Source organism: Orbicella franksi, chromosome 6, assembly GCF_964199315.1.
Source record: "Orbicella franksi chromosome 6, jaOrbFran1.1, whole genome shotgun sequence".
Lineage (NCBI taxonomy): Eukaryota > Metazoa > Cnidaria > Anthozoa > Scleractinia > Merulinidae > Orbicella > Orbicella franksi.
In genome coordinates, this window is record NC_138150.1 from 25,204,076 (window position 1) to 25,230,276 (window position 26,201).

At 36.8% G+C, this 26,201-nt stretch overlaps 1 protein-coding gene across 2 annotated transcripts in view; it reads right to left on the reverse strand.

Moving 5' to 3' along the window:
• The window catches only part of LOC145490659 (unconventional myosin-XV-like), a 63,582-nt gene that overhangs the window by 22,837 nt on the left and 14,544 nt on the right, over positions 1 to 26,201 (reverse strand). For both annotated transcript variants that reach the window (XM_081469742.1, XM_081469743.1), the window contains exons 13-29: positions 25,596 to 25,654; positions 24,698 to 24,821; positions 22,766 to 22,861; positions 20,393 to 20,524; positions 20,101 to 20,226; positions 19,568 to 19,645; positions 18,834 to 19,006; positions 18,206 to 18,251; positions 17,939 to 18,063; positions 17,512 to 17,632; positions 16,577 to 16,663; positions 11,973 to 12,061; positions 11,188 to 11,272; positions 3,897 to 3,998; positions 2,986 to 3,067; positions 2,018 to 2,151; positions 91 to 189 (exon numbers count right to left, since the gene is read on the reverse strand). In XM_081469742.1, coding sequence (XP_081325868.1) covers positions 91 to 189; positions 2,018 to 2,151; positions 2,986 to 3,067; positions 3,897 to 3,998; positions 11,188 to 11,272; positions 11,973 to 12,061; positions 16,577 to 16,663; positions 17,512 to 17,632; positions 17,939 to 18,063; positions 18,206 to 18,251; positions 18,834 to 19,006; positions 19,568 to 19,645; positions 20,101 to 20,226; positions 20,393 to 20,524; positions 22,766 to 22,861; positions 24,698 to 24,821; positions 25,596 to 25,654 — 1,758 coding nt within the window. The remainder of the gene's footprint in view (positions 1 to 90; positions 190 to 2,017; positions 2,152 to 2,985; positions 3,068 to 3,896; positions 3,999 to 11,187; positions 11,273 to 11,972; positions 12,062 to 16,576; positions 16,664 to 17,511; positions 17,633 to 17,938; positions 18,064 to 18,205; positions 18,252 to 18,833; positions 19,007 to 19,567; positions 19,646 to 20,100; positions 20,227 to 20,392; positions 20,525 to 22,765; positions 22,862 to 24,697; positions 24,822 to 25,595; positions 25,655 to 26,201) is intronic.

A 26,201-nucleotide genomic window follows, 5' to 3' on the forward strand; every position in this document is an offset into this window, starting at 1 on the left:
AATTAAAGAATCCTTAAGTGCTAATATACTGACTAAATTCATTACGTTGACTTGATTTTTCAGGCTGTAAAGCATTAAATCACTCCCTACCAGCTGAAAGAGACCGATAGCCATCACACTGTCTGAATACTTTATAGGCAGCAAGCTGTTTCTTAAAGGCGCCCGTAGCATTCGCCATTGGTGTTCACTCTACCAAGACAAAAATTCATACAAACTCCCATGAATTACAGGAGCTCAGTCGCGGTATTTCAAGTTATTTTGGCCAGGTACAAAATTACCTTTAAATTGAAGGAAACCTGAAAATGCTACTTTACAAAAATAGACAAACACCAAAGAGATAATAATAAACCATAAAGGAACAAGGATGGTTAAAGATGGAGAGGATTAACACGGATTACAAACGACGAACTTGAAAAATTTAGGCTAAACTTTTTAAGATGCAAAAACCATGACGCAGCTTAAGATTGATGTTGTCTGTGCTAAATGGTTTTGGTAACAGGAGGAGCACGGAAGTCACAGTATAAATATCTTGTTTGTCTGTCTGAACAGGCTATGGCCCAGATATATACTGCACGTGAGTAAATAACGGAAGCTTTCTATTCAACTGAAAATTTATGGGTAAAGGTAACGTCTGCATACGAGCTAAGTTGTCCATCTGACCGGCGCTAATCTCCAGTTTCTGTAGCATTAAGCGACTATGGCTGCGACTATGGCTGCGACTATGGCTGCGACTATGACTTTTATGGCTGCATAACTGCTTGTACAACTGCTCTCCCAGCACGTCCACATCACATTTACACCAGTAACAAAACCAAACCATGAAATACCACTATGATAATCTTGTTTATCGGGTACGATTGTACTGATCAAGCATCAAAACTGACACAAATACAATTTCACATCATCAACGGATGTTATGACTGGTAAAAGTGATATCTACTACAGCTATCGCCCACCGACATCCGTATCATTCTGTTCACAGCATTTTACAGCCGTGCTGGGAATTCCATAAGCGATAACATCAAGGGCCAACATCCGCGTGAAATATAAATAACCTTAGTGTACGTGCTATAACTATTTGTGACACTCGCAACAATATCTGTTCAATTTCCCAGCCAATAGATATCATCACAATGTATTAAAAATAAGCATTTTCAACAAGACAACACTTCAGGAGCTAGATTTAATCTGTACCATGACAGCGAAACTGAACTGGAGAGACCAAATGGAACCAGCCAAAATCGGCTTTAAGTGTGTAGCTGATATAAATCAATGAATAGTTCAAGGTACATGTATTGAACAACATGGTCTTGCAAGTACCGGCAAAAGAAGAAGATAATATTATCAAGTTATTATTAACAATAAGTCGAATCCATCCTCAGGAACACCGCCATACTACAGATTCGTCTACATTACGTACAGTTCACTTAGCCATAGTTAGTAGAGGGGAATGGTTATGAAGCCCGGCAAACATCAAAAGAGCAAACAAAGATGTCAAGCTTTATGTTGGAAGGTCCACGACCATGCACAATATTTTGTTTTGCGTTCATGCACTATGCATGATTTACGTAATCAACACATTTCTGTTGGTTAGTTCCTCGGTCAGTAGTAAACAACTATTGTGTTTTGTGCACGGTCAAGGCCAAAAAAGAGAACAAAAACATACATTAACAACAAAGAACTTTTTCGAGTTTCACAACCATTCCCCTCAATTAACTATGACTTAGCGCGAGAGACCAGAATTCATACTAATTTTATCTAAAACCTAGTTCACGCTAGCGACATAACGAACTAAGTGACATAGCCAACTAAGGAAAAAATGTCTTTATGTCAATGTTCGCATTACCGACTTACGCGATGATGTCGTTATGTTATTATATCGCTAGTGTGAAATAGGCCTAACACGGACACCGCCCTAATACGTGCACAAAGCTCTGACCAACTGTCCGAATTAAGGAGGGCCTCGATTGTTTTTGAACTCGATTCTACATTGAGTACACAGGCGACATATTTGTACCTGAAAATGTTCCTGAACGAACTTGGAGAAAGGAAAGTCATTAATATCATCTGGTAGTTTTGATGTTGCATACTCGTGCTTTATGACATCTCCTCTGTTTTCGTGAACTGAGGATCCGTGGGTCAAGGACCAGCCTGATGTAGGAAAGAAGTCAGTTTTAAACTTGTAATCACATTTCGTTAGATGTATGTAATAATCAAACCCACGATACCGTGTTTTACCACATTTCCAAAAACAAAAAACAAAAAAAAAATGAGAGCTGAAAATTTGATGTGGGTATAAAACACTTTATACCATGCCATAGAAATACAGCCAATCAGATATTCTCAATCAACACTAAATCCAAACACCGTCGCGGTCATGATTTCGCACGTTTAAACTGGATGGATTATTGATGATTTAAGCAATATAGAAAATATTCAGTGATGTGACACATTCCCAAGCCCTGCCGTGCTTAACGTAACCTATCTTGCACATTACCACTAACTTAGTTCTTGCCTGCTGCGTTCTGTTTTTCAACCAAGTTATGTCACTACCTCAGAACTGGTCACGTGACATGTTCTTGTTGCAATATTTGTTTGATTTTTTTCAAGTTTCGTTCGTTAGCATAGCAGTTTTAAATACAAAGACACTAAACTACAGTCGTCTATTTTACTGCCGTTAACCTTTCTGTGGCAGTGCACAGGAAAACACCATTTGTAAAAATTACTGGCTGGTCTCAAGTCTATATTAATACTATGACGAAGAGCACTGCAGATCATTCTACACCCATAAAACAATGGCTGTGGGAGCTTTTGAATGAAGTTTACTGAGTTTCCTTTACATCGTTATTTCCAAAAGTGGAATCAATGCTGTATTATAATCTAGATTAAGAATGAGAATGATGTGGACTGTGGAAATACATTTAGAATGAATTTCGCACTCTGGACTCTTCGTGGTTTGTTCCTGTGTGATAGTTGTCCTCTTACCTTGAATGTTGGCAAACACCAGTGCCAAATCTGCAGGGATTTCAAGATGAGTGACATCTGTCACAATTTGCTTTTCAATTTCCTGTGATGAAAACGAAACAAAAATTAACATGAAATAATCAAATGATGAGTAATTGCACTTCGGCCATTTTGTTATTCGTGTAACTTGATTTCAATTTGGTGAAAAGTATTGGTGCTGATTATTAAAAGCCGAGCGGACTGAAAATTTGATTACAACCTCATTCCAAAAGAAACAAAAACATACACAGTTAACTTCCTGGTTATGAGTCATCCGTCTCACGTGTCTGTCTCGTTTGTCCATCTATCTGCTGGTAATTTGTCAGTACGGGTATGTCTGTCCGCCTATTAATTCCGTCAGTCAGAGAGTCAAATAGTCAGTAATTCAGACAGTCAGTCTATGCGTTAGTCCATGCACCAGCCAATAGCGTAGTTCCATCTTTCCGTATGTAAACCACACACAACCCGCACTTCTTCGATTCGCTCCGACGAAGGGCTAACGCTCGATACGTCAGCTTTCGAATCTCTTTACGGTGGCCAATTCACATTATCAACCCAGTTGATAAAACCAAATTATCTTATTATACTCCCCACCGACGCAACACCACAGTTTCTTTAGAAACTTACCCCCTCTATGCGTTAGTTAGTCGGTCAGTTAGTCAGTCAGTTAGTCAGACAGTCAAACGGTCAGACAGTCAGAAAGTCAGACAGACAGACAGTCAAATAATCAGTAATTCAGAAAGTCAGTCTATGAGTTAGTCAGTTAGTCAGACAGTCAGAAAGTCAGTCAGATAGACCGACAGACAGACAGTCAAACAGTCAGTCAGCCAGTCCCCAATTAGCTCAAAAGGGAGTTCTCGATAGCACTTCTAAAGCTAATATTCTATACTTACTACTACTTCAGGAACATTTCTAATTTCCACCGTTTCCTCAGCTGGAGGAGGGTCAGCCACTGTTTGCGTCTCAGTGGCATTCTTGCGGCTCTCATTCTGCAGCTATACAAAAACAGAAACAGAAGAAGAATCAGTGAAAGCATAAACTACCTTAAAATCACACGGCTCAAAACTTCTCTGGTAACAAGAATGTTGAGGTCTAATAAACAAGAGTGTCTTGCTCTTGTTTTGTTTGGTTGGCCCACAAACAAGCGAGGGTTCAAGTTAGTCTTCAATTTGCCGTCCTTTGCAAGACAACAATGTGAAATGACCAAATTTTGCGTTGTCTGGAGAACGTGAACCCCCGACGGCTAATTTTTTAAATTTTTATTTCAAATTTATCGCTGTGTCCCGGATTTAGTTTTGCGATAGTTTTGACAGTGATAAGGGACCGTTCATTTTTTATCAGGTAGGGGGGGGCTGGTGGGATTTGGGGGGGGGCCATGCGAAAAAAAATGGCTTTCGAGGGGGGGCCATCCCAAAAAAATAAGGGAAAAAGGGGGGGTCACGTGAAATATTTTAGTAAAACTTTAAAATGGCATAATGTTTGAATATCAAAAAAATTGCCATAGAATAAACATAGAAGGCAGGATACAAATTTATTACAAACTTTCCTTCTGCTTTAAAAAAACGTTTGGCGACAAAAAAGCATTTGTAGCTACTGAGAAGAAGTACTTAACACTGTTATTTTCGAATGCAACTTTCACTGGCACTCATCTTCATCTTCGCTGTCGTCGAGTTCTTCGTCGCCGCTTGTGCTGCTATAGGAGTCTCTTTCACCGATGCTGCAAGAAGCAGCAATGCTTTCCGTCAGAGTGTACTCTTCAGGGTACATGAAGGTGTAAACATAATCTCTGACTTCCTGCTCAAGGTTGGTGGTGATTCTGCTTCTTGCAGCATTGGTGAAATAATTCCCTTCCAAGAGCTGTGCGATGTATGGCCCATCTTTTCTAAATAACGACGTGGCAACATCCTCAACTTTAATACACCCCTCCGGGACGGCCGTTCTAGGAGGGTACACAAGGCATTGTGGAAGATCATTTCCTAGCGGGTTTCCAACACAGATTCCATAAACTCGTTGGACGTTGTTTTCAGTCCGCTTCCTCTTTCTTTCATTTGACTTTCTGCGGTTTTCTTTTTTCCTTCTCCTTTTGTTGATGTGCTGTTTGAGTATGCCCTTGAATATGCTGTTATAATTGCTCTTCTTATTTCCTAGTGCTTCCATGTCCTGCGTGACCTTCATCAACTTAGCTTCTATACATTTGATCTGTTTTACATTAAAACTGTGGGCATTCATCAATTCAGATGAGGGAGATGCCAATGAGAGGCCAAATGCCACACGCTCAGGGCGAACCATAACTAGGAGATCCGAAATTGACTTCCCTTTCTTTTGATTTGTTTTTCAAACAACAGCTCTCTGTAGTATAGGGATTGTAAATATTGTCTTCACAGTGAGCACAAAACGTGAAGTAGGGGGATAATAGAGAAATATTAAAAAGTTGAAATCTAAATATTGTTTGTTCAATTTTTTTTTTTTTGGGGGGGAGGTCATCCCAAAAAATGACCGCTATAAGGGGGGGGGCCATGTGAAAAAATTGGTAAGCTGAGGGGGGGTCATGCGATTTTTAAATGGTGCTTCCCAAATCCCACCAGCCCCCCCTCCCTCATAAAAAATGAACGGTCCCTAAACAAACTAAATGACTTTAGAGTATCGCGAGATTCGTGGGTAAAATATAAATCCATTTATTAATCGACGTTGTCCTCGGCGTCACTGTCGTGGTTTTGTGAACTCCCTAATAGTTCAAACTTCATAACGCTAATAAATCATGAACGGTGGATTATTATCGGTAATGCTCTTGAAAGACAGGCTAATCATCACTAATTACCACACATGAATAACGATGACTTGAAAATTCTAATGTGGATAAATCAACAGATCAACAGTACAAACGAAAAACCAAACAAGATATAGCATTTGCTTTCACTCTCACATCAATGCCTCGCCAAGATCAGTGCATGTGTGAATGTACACATAATGTAAAACTCGACTCGACTCAGATGAACTTCTTTGGATTAAACTTGTTAGAACATGCCAACTGAATCAAGTTATATGTGATATTTTCTTGACTAGATAAAACCACAGTAATTATTATTACATTTGTATTACTAAGTACAACCAACAAGTAAACTAAAAGTCTGATCCGTGCAATACGAATAATCACAATCTCGTCAATTCACAGACGCTAAAATATGTTAAAAGAAAATAAACACAAAAACCAGAGTGATTTTATGGTCTTTCGTATCAAAGCTGCTAATAACAACTTGACTTCCAAGGCTTAATTAAAAGTTAACATCGGATTCATACAGAAAAACACAGGATACATTCAATAATTGTGTGCAGTGGTACAAATGAACACAACTTGAAAAGGCAAAGGCGATAATAAATTAACAATGCAAGCAATTTAAATCCCAAAAAGACAGTTCAAAAGGAACTACACACAAACCCTTCTCTGAGATTATTTACCTAGAAAGGTTAATTTCAGTCATACAAAACCATGTATGAAAATAGGACTACAAAACTCAATAGTATTTGAATGTAGGAATTGCTTAATTACCATGTATAGGTGTAAAGATATACTTCACTGAAGCCAAGTTCATAGCGCATGCAAGCTCTAACTTTCATATTTAAGAAGTAACTGGTAAAAACATTGAGCACTTAATCATCACAAATTTTGTCTAGTTACTGTGGTAAATACCTGCAGCTCAGTGGCATCTGAAACCTTCCTTATCACCATATCGAAGCTTTGTTTATATTATCTACCACACATTGCCAAAATACCTCAGAATTTCTTGTACAAACGTTTAAATTTTGTGAAACGTTTGTTCATGAACAGTGGCGTTATCACTTCAGTTCTACGAAACAAAACATTTCTAAACAGTCCTAATCTTAGCTAAATGAAGGAAAATGTTTCGTTTTCTCTGAAAATTAGGACAAACAATATGTGAGCTAATATATCTTAAAGGTGCTTCACACCATAGGTTTACTTACTTCAAAATTCATAAATGATTCCAGCTATTGTTTAATCCCAACAAAGTCAATTCGTTTTCATGTGTAAACCATAGAAATCGGTCCCAATGGAATTTGCTTCATTGATTTAAAAATCAGCTTGACTCGAGTAGCATACTGGCTTCTAAATATTTCGAGTTGTTTCAGGCTAACAAGAGCTAATATTACTGACTATGTTCAATAATGACAGTTATTTATGTAGATGAAGTCATCAATAACAATGGAATTTGACACTGTTATGCTAATGAAGAAATCAGCTATCACCAGCGTGAAATTTATTCAAAATACATATTAGTTTACGATATTTCTGTTAATAACTCATGCTTGTGATAATGGTCAAGCCTTCACATAATTTGAAACTACACGCTACTTTTCACATCACGTTAAGGATACTGGCAAACCAAAGCATCTATCAAGACTAACACAATGCAGGACACCAGTGCAAATGACACCAGTTGTCAGCTATTCGGTAAACAAGCTAACCTCCTATGTAAATATTCTGCTAATATTCTCGTCTTTAACTTTTTAACCCAAATAGTGAGTTCATAGGAAGGGATTAACAAGATTAAATGTACGCTTAGAATTAGTTGGTGTTTCCCATTTGGCATGGCACAACAGGACGGAAATGAATGTAAAATAGTCCCTACTAGTGCAGACTAAACTTACTTTTCATTGTATTATAGAGAGCGAGAGATATCTGAATACACGGTTTTCTGGCATTGCAGTCTGAATATCCAACGCTATCCAGACAACCCTCTAAAGACAGGCCAATACAAACATTCTTGAAATGTCTGGAAATATTCTATTCCACGGCAAGTTCCAATTTCTTTTCTTCTTAAAAAAAAAAATTATTAAAGTATTGAAAATGGAGCATAAAGGATTAATTAGAGAAGTTGTATGAAATAAAAAGTACATAGAGCTGTTATGGTAAGCTACCAAATACACAATTATATCCAATAATAACAGCATTAACATAAAAAGAAATAAAATACACGTTCTCCTAAATTTATAAAATCCTCAAAACAAGCACTAACAAATATATGAACAACGAAAGCTTGAGAACAAAAAAAGACAAGGCTTTAAGGATCATCTTCATCATCAATACCTACCTGATCATGAGTTACAGTCCATGTGTGAGTCACAAGCACCCCCATGAATTTATAACATGATGAATTCTCAAGCTTCTTATTACTGTGCGCTCAGTTCCATTCATAAAAACTTTAATTTCCCTTCAGCACAAGTATTCAAAAGAACGTAGTGGTTTCTTTGAAACAAATCCTACCAATTGGCAGTGTCGATTCTTGACATGAATGTCACTTAACAGGTTCAGCCAATCTTGTGAAAGGTAAAAAACCGTTTTCCTATTTCACAGAAACACAACTATATGCCATAACCCTGGACAACCTGATCATGTATGGATCAAGCAGCAACATTGCTTCAAAATCAACAAAAAAATCATCCAAGTTAGTTTGCACAAAATTTTTTTTTTTTCTACAATGTAGCTCTAGGAGACCTGACGATGTGTCTATAAACTTGATTATTGCAACTCAAAAACCTCCATAGCTTCTCAGCTTAAAACACAGTATAAATGAGAAACAAGCTCCTTTATTAAAACACAAATTATGAACCAAACACAATTATAATTACCATAAATGCCTATTTCATTGTCATAACTTGCCAATCTTCTTCAAGAAGCATGTCCAAAATAGATCAATTTAACCAATTATAAAACATCAAGCAAAACAGCACTATTCAAAATGCAAAAACAACACAGTGATATAACCAGTTCAATCTCAAATACTGTCTTATAAAAAAGTGTTCCTAATTTTTAGTTCTCTTATTATTAAAAAGAATGGCAGGCATCAATCTGTTGGAATGACAGACCAAAAATAACCAGCTGCCTTTAAGGTGTTTAAATAACACTGGCAATGTATCAACTATATGACCTAATTTATATTCAATTTCTTTTCTTAGGTAAAATAATAAATAATGAATAGGAATTGTCTGACCACATATTTAGGACCTGATAAAAGTAAAAACTGCTTGCTACACAGCTTCAGGGGCTGTTCATACATGACACCACAAGACACACAGAGAGACTAATCGTCAACCTAAGTGTGCACCATCACATGTATTTTATTGTATATAACTTTATTTATATTATTTTATTTGTATTGCAGACGATATAATTTAATATTAAGTATACAGAATTTTTAGCATTTGAAAAACAGGGAAAAAAATATCAACATGAATGTAAAAAAGAATAATGGCTTTACTTGCACGTAAGAAATTGCAGGGAAAAATGTGAGAAACCTCTCTCAACTTGACGTACTTGATACATGCAGTAAATTTAAAGAAATTCTAATTCATTTTAAATAAAGATAAGCAGGTCCTCCTGACCAAAATTATATTTTTTTGCTGCTTGCTGCATGTAAGAGAGAGATATAAAGTAAGAATTCCATAAATAATAATTTATTATACATGCACACCCAAGTATTTAACTAACAGTCATGTGATAATTTTGTATAGCACTGGTATTGCTCCAGAAAATATCCATACCCCCCCCCCCCCGACAAGGTCTTTGGATTTGCACCTCCCCCCACCCTGAAAGAAAAAACCCTCTAGAAAAGCCTTTTTAGTTTCATACTTTCCTTTAAACCTTCTGGCCTTTGAGACCCAGCCCCCTTAAAATTATCAATGATCTTTTATGGGGTGGGTGGGGAGTATTTTCTGAAACTGAAAATTCCTGTTTTCTTTTCCAGATTTCTTGGATTTTTCACATTTCTGATTAAAATCACTTTTTCCATGGTAAATATCACATTTCAAATTTCATGCTACTTTCATTCCACACTCTGTAATTCACTAAGTCACATTTGACTCTTGACAATCCACAATAGGCCACTTCTGAGTTACCTTGTGCCTCTGTTTCAAAACGAGTCTTCATGTAAAACCTTTCATGAATATATATGAAAATAAGTTTGATTTGCATGAAAATGAACCTGTAGGCAGAACTCATTTTCATATGAATGGTAATTCACACAAAGACTTCTTTTGATACAGAGGTGAAAGACAACCTGGAAATAGCTGATTATTTACATTTCCCATCTCGTTCTATATATAAACAATAGCCTCCATTCGGCGCGAAAATATGCTTGGATATTTGTCCGCAGACATTATTCGAGAAGTGAACAGTTTTGCGAGAGCGTAGTTCGAGGAAAACTGTGTGCCTCGAGGAACAGATAATGTCCAAGGACAAATATCCGAGCATATTTTCGCCCAAAATGGAGGCTATTGTGTTTATTATTCTTCAAATCTTTTTCACAAGAAAGAGGTTTTGACTCTTTGACTCTGGTTTTGAAAGAGAATAAAATGCAAGGTCTAGTGCAACAGTAAACAGTATTGTTTGATTGATCTTCATACTGCACGCAGTGGCGTCCGTATGTTCAACTAACAATATCTTCATACACGCGCAGTTTTGAAAATTGGGGAATATTCTTGGATATTCCCCAGTTTCAGCTGCGGAATATTCGGTCACATGACATGTTTAGACCAACTGCACACAAGCGAAAATATTTGTTGGATTATAAACATGTATAATTTTAACATTTTACGTAGTACACCCAACAGCTTACACTTTAAATCTCACACTTCACCCAAATGTTCATTTGTATGAGGCCCGAAGATCAATCAAACAATACTGTTTACTGTTGCACTAGACCTTGCATTTTATTCTCTTTCAAAACCAGAGTCAAAGAGTCGAAACCTCTTTCTTGTGACAAAAGAGGTTAAACCTTCATACTCAGTAATTTTCAGACGCACTAGCAAACATTCCCAACAAAGATGAGAGGACATGCATGTACATAATCCTCGCTGCCTTGTGTTACAAACAAGGTAACCAACTTCTAAACGACTTTTTAATAATTTTGTTTGCTAGCTAGTAGCCCCTGGAACAATTGAACCAGTATACTGATCTCTTCCCACTAGACTTTAAAAAATATTCCATTGAGCCTTACTATGAAAATGTTATTTCTCATGTTAGTACATTTTTTTATCACTCCTGCTACAAAGTTTGATAAGCAGAGTTGTTGAACTGGATGTGAAGGAAAGCACTTAGTGGCTGACTGTTGACTAAAGATAACAAAACAGTAAAATGTAAATATTAGTTATTAAGCATCTCTAACTTACCTTCAGAAATGTTTTCCTCTGTTGCCTCATCCTGTGAACTGCCTGAAGCAGGATAAATCCCTTTCTTGCCTTCAGAAATTTCTTCCTGTGTTTAAAATGAGTGAAGATGTGATAATATTAACATATATAAGAGCTTGGAGAGAACTCAAAATGAAAGCAAACTTCTGCAAGTGACCTAACAGCTGTCCCCACCTGCTTCTACATTAGCAGCATAATTTGAAAATGTAAAATGTTAAATTTTGTTCACTATACTACATGTCCACTTGTCTTTCCAAACAAAACCTTGTTTTAATACAAAACACAAAGTTTAATTTCATTTTAATTTTTGACAACTTTTTGACAGCCTTCTGACGACTTTACTTTCCAATGGCCAATCAAAATGCACCACCTAAGTAGGTATGGAGATGTTAAGCACACTAGTCACTTCACTGTAACCTTTTGCTAAAATGTTGTTAAGTAACAATTTTATACGGGAGAAAAACTAACATTTCAAAGTATAATCTCAGTACATCAGATCATATTGGGCTATGAAAGTTGCAAGAATTAAAAATAATTATTGCCAAGGAGAAATGTCTGCATTTACATATAGGTCACCAGTTAATTAATGCGTATATGAATTCTCTCAACTAATAAATAGGATATGCATGGAAAAACTAAAGAAGAATTTTGTCTTGTTTTATCATCCCTATCAGGGTACAGAGAGATAAAAGAGGAAATACAAATTTTAAAATGTCAGGTTATATCTAATACCTCTACTTGGTAGCAAATTAAGATATACTATGTACCTTTCTAGAAGGCGTCGTGTGTTACTTTGGATCACAAGAGCTGCCTTTTTCATCCTAAGGTATTTGCTATTCAGGTAGTATCCACGCATCTATAAAGAAAAGTCACAGCGATAGGTAAGGTCCGTTTAATTATGTCTGTTAGCTGAACGATCATGATTCCAATATAATTATAATTACAATTTGAATTTTAACTACTCATCAACTGACTGTGAGCTCTCTATGAGAAAATCTCAAACCAAGACCTTGCCAACACTGACCGAGCAAATGCTCGGTCAATACTGCAAGGCTGAAGTTTGAGATTTTCCCAGAAAGACCAAAACATTTGAGGTTAGTAAGTTGTTAATAATATGGCTAGTTGTTTTGTTTTTGCAGGTGCATAATCGGCCTGTGGGCATTACAGAAGAATAATGCCCTGGAATCAGAGCATGCAAGCCAATCATAGTGCGCATTATATCGGCTACAAACACAAGCTGCCATATAATAAGAACATGTACGGGAACATGCTTAGTTATAGCATAGAGCACCTGAACTAGGCCTGTAAAGTAAAGGCTTTCTAGTGTTGCACTACTGTAACAGTGGTCTATGGCAAGCCGTTTGTAGCAAAATTAAATCCTTGCAATATATGTTTAATCCTTTAAATAACGGTTTTATTTAAAGATAGAAAAAGGCATTCAATCCAATGTAAATAAAACTTTTGGTTCAATTCAATCTTTAAATTTTCACGATTCAATCCAATACCTAGAATATTGATTCAATCCAATACCTAAAATATTGATTCAATCCAATACCTAAAATATCGATTCAATCCAATACCTAAAATATTGATTCAATCCAATACCTGGAATATTGATTCAATCCAATACCTCGAATATTGATGCAATCCAATACCTGAAATATTGATTCAATCCAATACCTCAAATATTGATTCAATCCAATGCCTCAAATATTGATGCAATCTTCCTGGGCCGAGCGCGGCCAACAGGAACGAGAGTAACTGAGCACTAGAGAGCACTGAAAACATGGCGGGCGTTTAGAAGTTGAGTTTCCTAAGTTTCTTGCAGACATCTTGGATAAAACGGAAATAATTTTTGAGAATTTTGACTCAGAAGTTGGAATCATGGAAGACCATTTCTTAAAATTCCTGTTGAGGTGTTCGAGGAACTTTGAGGACTAGGATTCATCTGGACAACGATAACAAAGATGATTGGAGTTTGGAGATGGATAATTCACAGAAGATTGACAGTGTATGGCTGAGAAGATATGAGGGGTTTCAACAGCTTACCTGATAAGGAACCGAAATCATTCAAGAGTATGGATATAATTTCATTGCAGGTTTCTTTAAGTCCATTGGGTTACGGGTTCAACGGAGAAGAATAAGAGAAAGGTTAGCAAAATTAGATCCCCAAAATACTGTCTTGAGATGGGGTGCGTAAATTCGCTTTGGCATCTGGATGGACATCACTCTCTGATCCGATGGAAAATACTAATTCGGCTGTATAGACGGATTTTCTCGGAGAATAATGTTTTGAAATGTAGTGCCAACAATAAAGCAGAAACAGTTCTTGAATTGTTTCTGGATGCCGTTAAGAGAGACGGAGAATTTTGGCCTTCGAGAGTACGAGTAGATCATAGTGTTGAAAACGTTGGTGTGTGCGATACAATGGAGCAGGTTAGAAGAGAAGAGAGGGGCAGCTTCACTGCAGGGCCATCAACACAACCAACGAATTGAAAGATTGTGGGGGGATGTTTCCGTTGTGCTTCCCACTTGTACTTTTACACTTTTTGTAGTATGGAATTGTCAGGCATCCTGGACACTGATAATTCAGTGCATCTTTCCACCTTACACTTAGTTTTTCAACCAAGGATAAACCTTGCTTTTTGCCATCTCACTGAAGCTTTTAACCACCAAAATGTAAGAACAGAAAAAAAACTGGTTGCCATACCAAATGTGGCTTAATCATATGATGCAGCCTGAAAACCCCCTTTCAAATGGAAAGTCATATGATTTTGAATACTATGGTGATGATCCTGATGGTCCAACTCCATTGGACAGTGATAACAATGTTCTAGTTGAAGAAATTGACCTGGGACAACATGATTCAGTGCAGTCATTTGTATTGGAAAGGCTAGATCCCTTAAGATAATCAAGTCAAATGGGAGTAGACATCTTCCAAGAGGCTCTAGAACTAGTGACAGTTAAACTTGGGCAACTGACAATTGCATAATACTACATGTGTGTGGGCTGGGTAAAGGAGATTATGGCCCTTAAAGTATTTTTGCAACTCAATTTACAACAGAAAATCTCACCCTGTATCAAGTAAATTATTTTCTCATCTTCCTTTTCATTGATATACAAAACTCAGAAACTGCTTGAATTACAGAATGCCTAACCGTTCTAGCAACACAACTAAACTGAAGAGAAATCAGGGCATTTGATAACTGCCATGTGCACTACTCTGCCCTGTAGATTTTTCAGGTGCTTATCAAAACAGATGTTAAAATGATAAGTTAATAATGATGGTGAATTTTAAGCTCGGTAATGAAATGTGAAGGTGAATTAATCAACATGACACGAGCGTGGGACAAAGAAAAATTCTGAGTCCCCGACAGGAATCGAACCCATGACCTCCCAAACACCGGGCGGGCGCTCTATCCACTGAGCTACGAGAACTCATGGAGAGCGAGGTCATTTAACTGAGTTAAAATGTTGCAAGGTTAATTTGTTATCTTATTTTCAAAAGTACCCAGGACACAAGACTAACCTCTTGGTGCACTGGCGTAATGGCTACTAACAGGACTCATGTCACTAGCCAAAACTAACTTTGCACCAGCCAGCCTTTTTCATACACAGCTTCACTGACTTTTTTATAAGAGTGGTCAATCTTGGACATTTCTTGTTGCATCTAAAATGTTAATAATAATCACTAAGAAAATTTCACTCCCACAAACACGAATCCTGCTTTTCTTGAATATGCTTATGTTCAATCTCTGATGTACTTTTATCAGTGTTACCACTTTCTTTTATCTCCCTTTAATAGTTAAATATTTATCATATGCTTATTAAGGCAATTATTTCCATGAAATCCACTCATAGTTTCCCTGTTTTCATTAGTTTCTATTCTCTTCAGTTTTACTTTGTCAGGATAATTCTCAATTTTGTTTTCATCCAGTAGACCAATACTCCATTCCATCATGATTGTCACAATGGCTAGTGAAAGTGCAAAATCTACTATTCAAAACTGAAATGTTTGGCTAGTTGGCAGTAGTGTTAGCCTTGAGCCCTGGGTACCCGATAATATTCACAACAAATTGGTGCCATGTTTGTCATAGAATATCAAGAAAAACATCGTTTTTAGGAAAGAAGTACCACATGTGGGTTAAATAATGCAAAACATGAGACAACAACATTGAAAAACTTAAAACACATTCCAATGTTCAATGATTGCTGTCTTGTGAAATGTAAAGGTTCTTATTTCAAAAATAACTTAAAGCCAGGTTTACACAAGCAGTTTTTGTGAGAAACATGTTTGACTGTGCACACGGCACAGCAAAAATTTTGTTTACATTTCAAAGTTTGGTGTGCCAGTAATGATTGGACAGCAGAAATATGCACAATACCAAAGACCAATGTGGTAGCAAAATTTGCCACAGTTTATGTTATTTGCCACAAAAAGCTAGCACACACAGTTTTTAATAAACAAATATGTTTGTCACATAAAAAGTGGTTAACTTACATCTACAAAAGCGGCAGTAATGGAATCTAAATTTTCCGTGTCCCTTGTGTCTCGGTTGTAGCAATGTCTCATTTACCTAAGCAGACTAATGGTTTGATCAAGAACTTCGGCGTGCACTTCTGCAACTTCTGAGTCAAAATTCTCAAAAATTATTTCCGTTTTATCCAAGATATCTGCAAGAAACTTAGGAAACTCAACTTCTAAATCTAGTTCTCCTTCGCCCGCCATGTTTTCAGTGCTCTCTAGTGCTCAGTTACTCTCGTTCCTGTTGGCCGCGCTCGGCCCAGGAAGATTGCATCAATATTTGAGGCATTGGATTGAATCAATATTTCAGGTATTGGATTGCATCAATATTCGAGGTATTGGATTGAATCAATATTCCAGGTATTGGATTGAATCAATATTTTAGGTATTGGATTGAATCAATATTTTAGGTATTGGATTGAATCAATATTTTAGGTATTGGATTGAATCAATATTTTAGGTATTGGATTGAATCGTGAAAATTAAAAGATTGAATTGAACCAAAATTTTTATTTACCATTGGATTGAATGCCTTTTTCTATCTTTAAATAAAACCGTTATTTAAAGGATTAAACATATGTTGCAAGGATTAAATTTTGCTACAAACGGCTTGCCATAGTGGTCCACTCTCCAAAAACATGTGCAGTCTTGAAACAAATAAAAATTTCAAAAACAATACAATATTTAATGAGGAAGCCACATGAACCTTAGCTGGTTTCATGCTGGTCCACTATCCTGGCTGAATTGGAATTAGGAGTGTTGGTTCCACTCAAACAATGAGTGAGGCCCAAATTCAATATTTATTTTTTCCATTTTAAATCTCTCTCAGCATGACCTAATACTAACCCTAGCTTGAATGACAACTGCCATGCGATTAAGCTTGGACATTCTTGCATCTTCCAAGGCACCATGAAGATCCTCATTTAAAAAGACCTGGAAAAATTAAATTCAATATTTAATAATTATTATAATCAAATGCAGTCATTTAAATGAGTGAATAGTTAATCAGGTTAGCAACAACAAGCTTAAAGCAACCTGTTTCAAGTCAGCAGTCCTCCATCCAAGCATTCAGATTTGAATAGTACGTCACTGATACAGAGGTTTCATTAACATTTTCAGCAGGGGGGGCGGGGGGGGCAACTGGTTTTCACAGGCAGGCAAAACTTGTTGAGCTGAACTTCTTTATTATGAAAAACTTTCCTCAAGATGGTCAAACCAGGCGGGAAAAATCATCCTCACAGCCACTCAGTTTGGCCAGTGCCCAGCCTTTAATGAACCCCCTGAACACTGATACCTCGTGGTGTGGTGCTGCGAACTATCTGAGTGTTTAGCAGTTTAACCAGGGTTATTTTTCCATATGTAGCACACATTTTTTGCTAGTTTTTCCTACTTGCAGTACATGTCATAATAAAAAATCTCCAAACTGTTTCCAGTTTTGTTCAACTGTCCTTCAGATATACATGTACCTACCTAAAAGGTAATAATATTGTAATTTTCTGAGAATTTTAGCTGTTAGAAATTATGTTTTATTTTATCTTTGTTATTTTATTATTTTTTCCCCACCTTTGACAACCACCACTTCTGTGAGTTAGATTAGTTAGCTGTAATTGTAATTTTAGGGCTTGCAACGTTTAGTTTTAGATAATTGAGTTGTAATGCGCATGTAAACATATCCACATGGAATTTGCGCACTACAAATTCTTCATTATTATTATTACTAATAGAAGAATTCAAATCTAAAATGTATAATTTAATAACCAATTGAGTTTAACACAACTAACCTTTGTTTTGCCAAACTGGTAGCTTGCAGGCTCAACTCTTTCAATGAGATGAAGAATTCTTGACACATTCTCCCTTGGATTTGGACTGCCCAGATCAAGATGCAATGACAAACAAGAATACCTAAAAAGTATTGCACAAAATGATTAATGAAAATTTTTTCCAAGTGAAGAAAAAACATTGAAACAGTCAGAATATTGATACTGCATATATACTGTGTATTATGCAATGCTGAAACTTCCAAGGTTCTCAACACTTCTCCCCACCCATGGCTGCTTAAGCTTAAACTCAACAGTATTAAGTCTATGTATTAACTAATAATCTATAAGTGATATATGTTTGATAATACGTAGTACAATTGGATTAATTATCAATTACAAAGAGTAAGAAAAAATCTCTATTATAAGGTTAAAGCTGAGGGTGTCTTACGTTTTTATGAAGTCTGCATACAGATATCTGATGGGATAGCCAGCTTTACGGATTTTTACAGTTTCCACAATTCCGCAATACCTCAGCTGTTCAACAACAAGAGGAATCTCAAATTTTCCTGCAGTCTGAAAAAGAGTGATTTTTTGGAAAAAAAATACTAAGTATTGTAGAATGGGCAAAAACTAACAGAGTACAGACATGATAAAAAAAATATCAATTCGAGACGACAATTTTTTTTTCTAAGGTTCTAATACACTTTACAAGTACCTTGGTGCTGTTTGGCTTAATACATCTGACAAAGAAAGGGTTGCAACTACAAGAGAATAACAATTACAAGAACAAAGTGAGAAAGGCCGAAATTAAAGGAAAACTATTAATTACTAATTAAGAGTTATTAATTAAGTACCAGTGCATATTAAAGGAATTAAGTAGTTTGAAACATTGTGGCCCTTTCAAATAAACAAACACATATTTACAATGTAAATTAACAGAAACTTGTTAAAATCCCAACTGGTTGGCGGCTAACCAGTTCACTATTGGTACCACCAAACATAAATCCATCTACTGGTAGGTAGGAGGATTTGAACTTGGGACTTCCTGAATACAAATCCAGCACTCAAACCACTAGGCCATGCCGCCGCCTAGGCCTCTTTCAACAGGGAAAGTAACATAACAAATGGAACCTGTCAATATGTAACTATGCTCTAAAGTAATGCACGCTAGGTAACTGCAGTGAAGAAGATCATTAGAGCATCAATCCATAAGCATCTCTATGTGAGCTGCCAGTATTTTCTTCAAGAAAACGTCTCGAGAACACAGAACCCAAACAAACAGGAAGCAGAAATCTTGAATGTTGGTCAAAAATCTAAACCTCTGTATGAATAGGAAACATTACCTTTTCATGGCAACCACAAGTTTAATGAGAGAGTCATTGAACTTGCCACAAACTGTTGGTTTCTTTTTCTGGTTTAATGGCAATCTGAGAGAATTCTTAGGCTGTGAAGGAAGTTTCAGCCTCTTGATTGAAAACTCCTCGTTTTGAAGCTCTGGGAAAAGCTCCTGAATGAACTACAAAGTAGAATATTGCAATATTGATTAGGAACAACTGAGTTGATTGTTACCCACAGAAGGCTTGTGTACAGTATTGTGGCATCATTAACAAAATAGGCCATTCTCAATGTATTAAAATTCTAACATGGCTCCAAGGCCAGGGGGAATAAAACAAAAGAAATTAATTATTCGTCACTTAACCTTGATGTGATTCCTTTTGTTTTATTCCCCCAAGCCTCGGAGCCAAGTTAGAATTTTACTATAATCGAAAATGGTCTATTAACACTAAACAGTAAACATGAATTACAGCTCAAAAGTTTTGAGCAATGTTAAGGCAAAACTCCTGAATACCATTAACATGTTTACAGGTACATGTACCTAAAATGCTTCAGACACACCAGAAAACATTAAGTGAACAAAATTTCTCTCAAACACAAAATCAGGCAGTTTAATATGCAATGATAAATGTTTTGGGTAATAACTTATAAGCAGTCCAATTTCCCTCCTTTCTGAAATTAGTACAGTCGTGTATATGACCTACTAACAGCAACTAGCAGCAGTTTAAGAACACATACATACCTTACTGCCACAACTAGAAATAAGGTCTTCAAGGTCTGGTTTTAAACCATCTCTGTTCTTTTCTAGAAAACCAGTCACCTGCAAAAAATAGAAGCATGCACATGTACAGTCTGTGTTAAAGTTCTTATTAAATATTAAGTAACACATTTTTACATGCACCTGTGATCTGTCTACAGAAAAATAAATGATGGCCAAACTCACAGTGGTACTGACAGTATCCTAATAACAGCTCTACATAAGAGTGACTGACATTGAACAGACTGACCACCTGACTGAAAGATTGAAAGATAGATACAGGACAGCCAGACAGACAGACTGACTGTCTGGGTGATTGGCTACATGGCTTACTAATTAATTAATTGACTGTAGTTGATTGACTGTTTGGTTAAAAACAAACAAACTGCCCATCTGATTGTCTCAATGATTCAGCAACTGCTTGACCAACTAGCTGACTAACTGACCAACTGACTGACTGAAATCAACTAAATGACAGAAAAGAGGGTATATATCACCTACTTTATTTCAAAGCTTACCTGGTACCATACTGTGCCAGCATAATGACAAATAGCAAATTCCGGCTTGGGTGTCTTTGGTTTTTGATAAAATTTGTTCAGTTCATGATGGAAATGACACTTGTTCAAGAATGTAAGATCATCTGCCTGTTATGATCATGAAGAGCAATACAAAAAGTTTTATCTTAATTTAATAACCACAGTAATGTCATCAGGATTTACAAGGAACTAATACAGAAAGAAGCATATTATAAGGAGATAGACAATCATGTTCATGCATGACAAGTTACACTTTCAGCGATTTTCAGCCTACCCTTGGAAAACCTGTCGTATCAGCTAGAATGTGGATCAGGCCATGCGGAGGCTTGGCCAACAGATCCAGTCTTGGTTGATTGTCAAAAAATGGTAGATTTGTCCATCGGATGTGCTCAGTAGCATACTCATCCTGCACACAAACAAAAAAACAAACAAACGTGGGGGTTAGTTTCAAATATTTTACAATGGAGCCAGTATCCAAATGACTTCTCTTCAGGCTACTACCGTATTTACCCGTGTATAATGCGCACTTTTTTTCCAAAATTTATAGTTCGAAATTTGCACTGCGCATTATATGCAGAACCTTTTGTTTGTTGATTACACCGCTACACTCATTTGCATGAATACATGAAAGAACAATAAATTTGGTTTTAATAGGCTGTGATTAAGACTTTTGTTATAATAAAAACATAACTAACCAATAACAGCTGTTTAAATATGATAGATTAAAACAAATTGTTTTGAAGCATCTTTATTGGAATAATTGTAAACTTACGGGCAATCATGGCAGCAGAAAACACGAAGCGACAAAGTTACACCACAGCGGAGAAGTTGAAAGTTATACAATTTGCAGAACAGCATGGAAATCATTCAGCCCAGCGACAGTTTGGAATTGCCGAGAGCAATATCCGCCTTTGGCGAAGAAGCAAGGAAAACCTAGAGAAAATGCCGCGACTTCAACGTGCGAATTGTGGAAGGAAAGCGGCTTGGCCTCGCCTTGAGCAAGATCTGATGGCTTGGATCACAGAAAAGCAAAACAACGGACTGGCGATTTTACCGGCCATGGTCAGGCTAAAAGTGATGGAACTTTCTAAACATCCGCAGTATGACATCGCTGCTGGCGAGTTTAAGGCTTCCAACCACTGGTGCCAAAGATTCATGAAGAGGAATGGTTTGTCGTCGCGACAGAAAACCACGCTCGCCCAACATCTTCCACGGGACTACGAAGAGAAAATCGTGCAGTTTCACCAGTTTGTTATCAGGCAGCGAAGAGCCCACAACTATCCTCTTCATCTTGTGGCAAACATGGATGAGAGTCCAATTCAATTTGACATGCCATCAAATCGAACTGTCAGCACAATCGGCGATAAAACAGTGAAGATTCGAACCACAGGAAATGAAAAGAACCGCCTGACTGTCGTTTTGGCATGCACAGGCGATGGCTCCAAACTGAAACTGCTGGTCATTTTCAAGCGCAAGACCATGCCAAAGATCCAAAACAAACATGGCGTCGTAGTTGCTGTCCAAGAAAAGGGCTGGATGGACAGCGAAATCATGAAAATTTGGATTGAAAGAGTTTGGCGTTGTCAAATTGGAGGTCTAAGTCGGCGAAGAAGTCTACTTGTGTTGGATTCCTTTGAAGCACACAAGACGGAGCAAGTAAAACGTTTGCTGAAATCGGAGAACACGGATTTGGCCATAATTCCTGGCGGGCTCACCGCAGTACTGCAGCCTCTAGATGTCTGTTTAAACAAACCTTTTAAGGACAGAGTCAGGCAAAGGTGGATGGCATGGATGGCTGAGGGAATCCATGAACTGACAGCAACTGGAAGACAAAAGAAACCATCCGAAGAACTCATGTGCCAGTGGATCGGCGAAGCATGGTATGATATTCCACGAGAAATGGTCGCGAGATCTTTTTTAAAGTGTGGAATCACAAATGCTCTGGATGGTTCCGAGGATGATTGTGTTTTCGACAGTTCTTCAGATGATGAATCTATTTTAGAAGATGAGGTTGTAGACGAGCTCTTCGCATCTGACTCAGAGTCAGAGGATTTTTACGGATTTTGAGGTACTGTTAACAATCTTAAAATTATCGCTCACTTCGAAACTGTTGTAAAAAACTGCTTTGTGATTCAGGAAAGTTTACCGGCAGGTCAACACAAATTACCTGAGTATTGTAAGCTTAAAAGTTCATGTTATTAAACTGTTGCAATGGAATATACTCATTGTAATGTTTGTCTTTTGTTGAACAACGATTTTTTTGTTTTTTCAAAAATTGTCCGGAAAATCAGGGTGCGTATTATATACGGGTGCGCATTATACACGGGTAAATACGGTATACTAAGAGGACTTTTCAAAACTTACTGCCACCTCTTTCTCATTATTCTAGCCAAGTGTTCTGACAAACACATGTTTACAACAATCAGTCCAACGGCACTCAGGCTGTCTCACTACATGTACAGTACAAATTTCTTCACGTAATGTAATTCTTTCCATCTATCAACAACAGGACATTATTTTTTGTATTGTGTGTGCACAACATTACCCGGTGGTCAACTATCTGAAAAACAATGGCTATTAAAGGACTATCTTGCATGACAAACTACAAAGAGAAATTGTTTGTGACTTGTGTAATATTGTTACTCACTTGTTCCATTCTGAAGACAAACTGATTAAAAAAGAACTGCAAAGTTTCATTGGCAAAGTTGATACACATCTGCTCAAAGCTGTTTGTCTCAAAATCCTGCAGCAATAAAAAAGTGAATGAGCATATTAAATTCAGGGGTTCACCATAATATATAGATTTAGCCAAGCCTAAATGTGGAGCTCCTGGGCCAGGTTGTTCAAAGCCCAATTAAGATAACCCAAGTTAAGTGAGAATTTTGATTTGAATTTTGTAACTTTGCAGTGAGGTTTTCTGTATATTGTTTGGCCTTCTGTTTTGAGTTTGAATAATCTCAAAATACACAAAACAAACGCAGTGAAAAACATTTGTATACAAGAACTATTTATACTTCTGTTAACTTAAATCCTGGGTCAGTGTTGACTGGCTTCCAAACAACCCGGCCCCGTTTACAACAAGTTAATTTGACATGAGCCTGCGATCCAGTAGAAAACCAGCACTTGGTCAGCGGTCAACTTTAAAAAAAAAACCATGTGACCTCGATGAACTATAAACCTGAGCCTGCAATATGGTCATGTGATACTGGTCAGCAGATACCTTGATTTGACAGGTGTCAATTGACCATAACATGGATATCCAATATCAAAGAAGGAGGCTATAAATCAAGGCTGTATATTTCTGTCAACCTTTTAACTTTGCTGGAGAATGGCCACCATCTTGTGTGACTCCGTCACCGTCGCCATTGCCATCGCCATCGTGCATACGCGCCCATGAGCAATACCGCTAGTCATGATAACCATAAGAAAATCCATTCATGGGTTTCCTTTTCTTTCCTATACGAGTATGAGGCTCCACTTGGCGGCCCTTCGAGCTGCCGGAGCTCCGCTGTAATTTCCATCACCCATTGCCTTTCAGTATACAGTTTTCATATACATGTACATGTACAAATCTATCCCAACTCTCCCAGATTCTCTGGGAGTCTCCTGGTCTTCTGGTCACCCATACAGGTCACCAAATCTCCCAGTCAATAAATAAATAAATAAATAAAGTGTCTTTATTGTTCAAAAGATAAAATTACATATCTTATGTTACATTTAAAAATAATAATGTTAATGGGCTACAATATGTCTCTAAATAAGATAGATATTTACATGGAAACAAATACAAAAATCGAATACAAAAAGTACACTATTTACAAAGTTACATTGTACTTAAAAACTATCCTATTAAAGAATGTATTCTTGAAACAGTCCGAGTGAACGGCGGGCATTGCGGAAGACTTATTCCTTAAGTTGTATCTTGTAATCTTAGTCTCAGGGAAATTAGCTCTAAGTGACAGAGCATAAGATACTGACATTTTTCAGACATATTTTGGCTGATATTTTGCCTTTTGCAGGGGGGGGGGGGGGATTTGAATATTTGAAGCATTTTTGGCAGTTTAATTAGCAGAACTCTACTCTAACAACTTTTTATAGGGTCAGAAAAGGAAAAATTGGTTATCTCCCAGATTTTGATTTTTTTTAGGTTAGCATCTCTGTATACAGGTACAGGAAGTGGCTCACAAGTCAGCAAATGGCCACAAGAGATTTTTTTGCGCTGTGCTACAGCACTTACAGTATAAAAAACAGTTAGTAAAAATTACTAGAGCCACCTGTTACAAGTGTTACATCATGGATTAATTTGATAAACTTATTAAGTTAATATCTAACTTAAGATTAATAATAAATTGGAGGATTTTGTGCAAAAAGGGCGTACGTGTATATCACTTTTGGGGCGATGTACGCCCTTTTTGCACAAAATCCTTCAATTATTACCCCTCTATTTGTTTTAGATAATTTATAAGTTACACATAGAAAACATTAAAATATGAGACCAAGTGTCTGTCCTAATATACCTAAACACATTGAAATCAAAATGTCAGCATGAAGCCATTAGCATAATGGGTTTGGACCTCACCTCAAAGCCAAAAATATCAAGTACAGCAATGGAAGTTTGCTTTTTGCCACTGTACACAATATCATTAACCCTGCTTATAAGCCACCCAAACAGGTGAGAGTAGATTTCTTTAGCCAGAGCATCCCTGTAAAAAAGGAAATTACAGTTTACAATTTATTGCCTTCAAAGTCAGCACATTGATATACAATAACTCAAAACATGCAAAAAAAATTCCACACAAAGATTTAATAATTTTTATTTTTGACCACATTTTATTTACTGCATTATTTTCCAACTGCAAAAGAAAAGTCCAGTTATATGGCACAATATGGTTTTAATATTATTTGTCCAAAATCCAAGGATTCACCTTGCTCTAGATTTCAGAGTTTTTTTTTTCTTCTAGCGATAAACGCTTGCCTATCTTTATTAAAACTATTACTGTTACTATATCTTATTGCATTATGATTGTTAATATTTGTTTTTGAGAGTTTTCAATTAACAAACAGAATTTGTACTTTCATTGAAAGCCATCTCGTATATTAATTTTCTGTTTTCCTGAGGCAAAGTGCACAAAGCAATTGCTTGTTGGAATGGACAGAAGTCAGTCTGTATGTGAGATAATCAGTACAGGTACCCATGTCAGTACCTCACAAAATTGTGAAATATGCAATTGTATTCAAATCTCTCAACACCTTTACATACATAATTTGTATTTGATATTTAATGATCTTCAGTCCAGTTTCTAATTTTGGACTCAGCTGGTTGCTTTGACCTTGACACCCACAACAAACTCGTTGCCTTTTGGGTGAATTACATGTACATCACATTACGGGCAAGTTCCCTCGTAATATATCGAGGACCCATCAGTCATGCTCAGATCAGCCATAACTGGGTTATGGGTTATGGCCTTGATCATTACCTGGCATCTATAGCTTGGTTTATTGATCTCGGACTTCGCACTTTGGAGCCTCCCACTTCCTGGAATGAAAAGACACAATCATAAGTCAGTTTTATCAATGAAAAGTGCTGCAACATTATAATAATTATTATTTTAAAATGGCTGGCAAGTCAAACAAACAGCATAGCCCTAGACCTAATTTCAATACTTCAAACTGTAAACTAATAAAAATTCTTTATTATTAATAATTGTAATAAATAATTAATTTTAATATAATTATAATTGATTCCTTGCACCTGAAAAGAAGAAAAAGTCAAAACAAATACCTCCAGTAGGTCATTTTCAAATTGCCCTTTACCTTTGTGTCAACACATTCAAGTGTTTTGGGCAAGAGCATTCAACACATGAAATGTATTTTGCCTCCACATAATTCATTTTCAGATCCCAGACTCATGCATGGTCGTTAAAATTTGGCATTAAGTAGCACATTCTCATACACTGAATGCCACTTGTCTGCCACACGACAATGCACTTTATTGACATTTCTATCAACATCGAAACAATAACAGAATCGGAGTCAACAACTGGAAAAAAAACTACCCAAACGTTGATACACTTCTATAAACT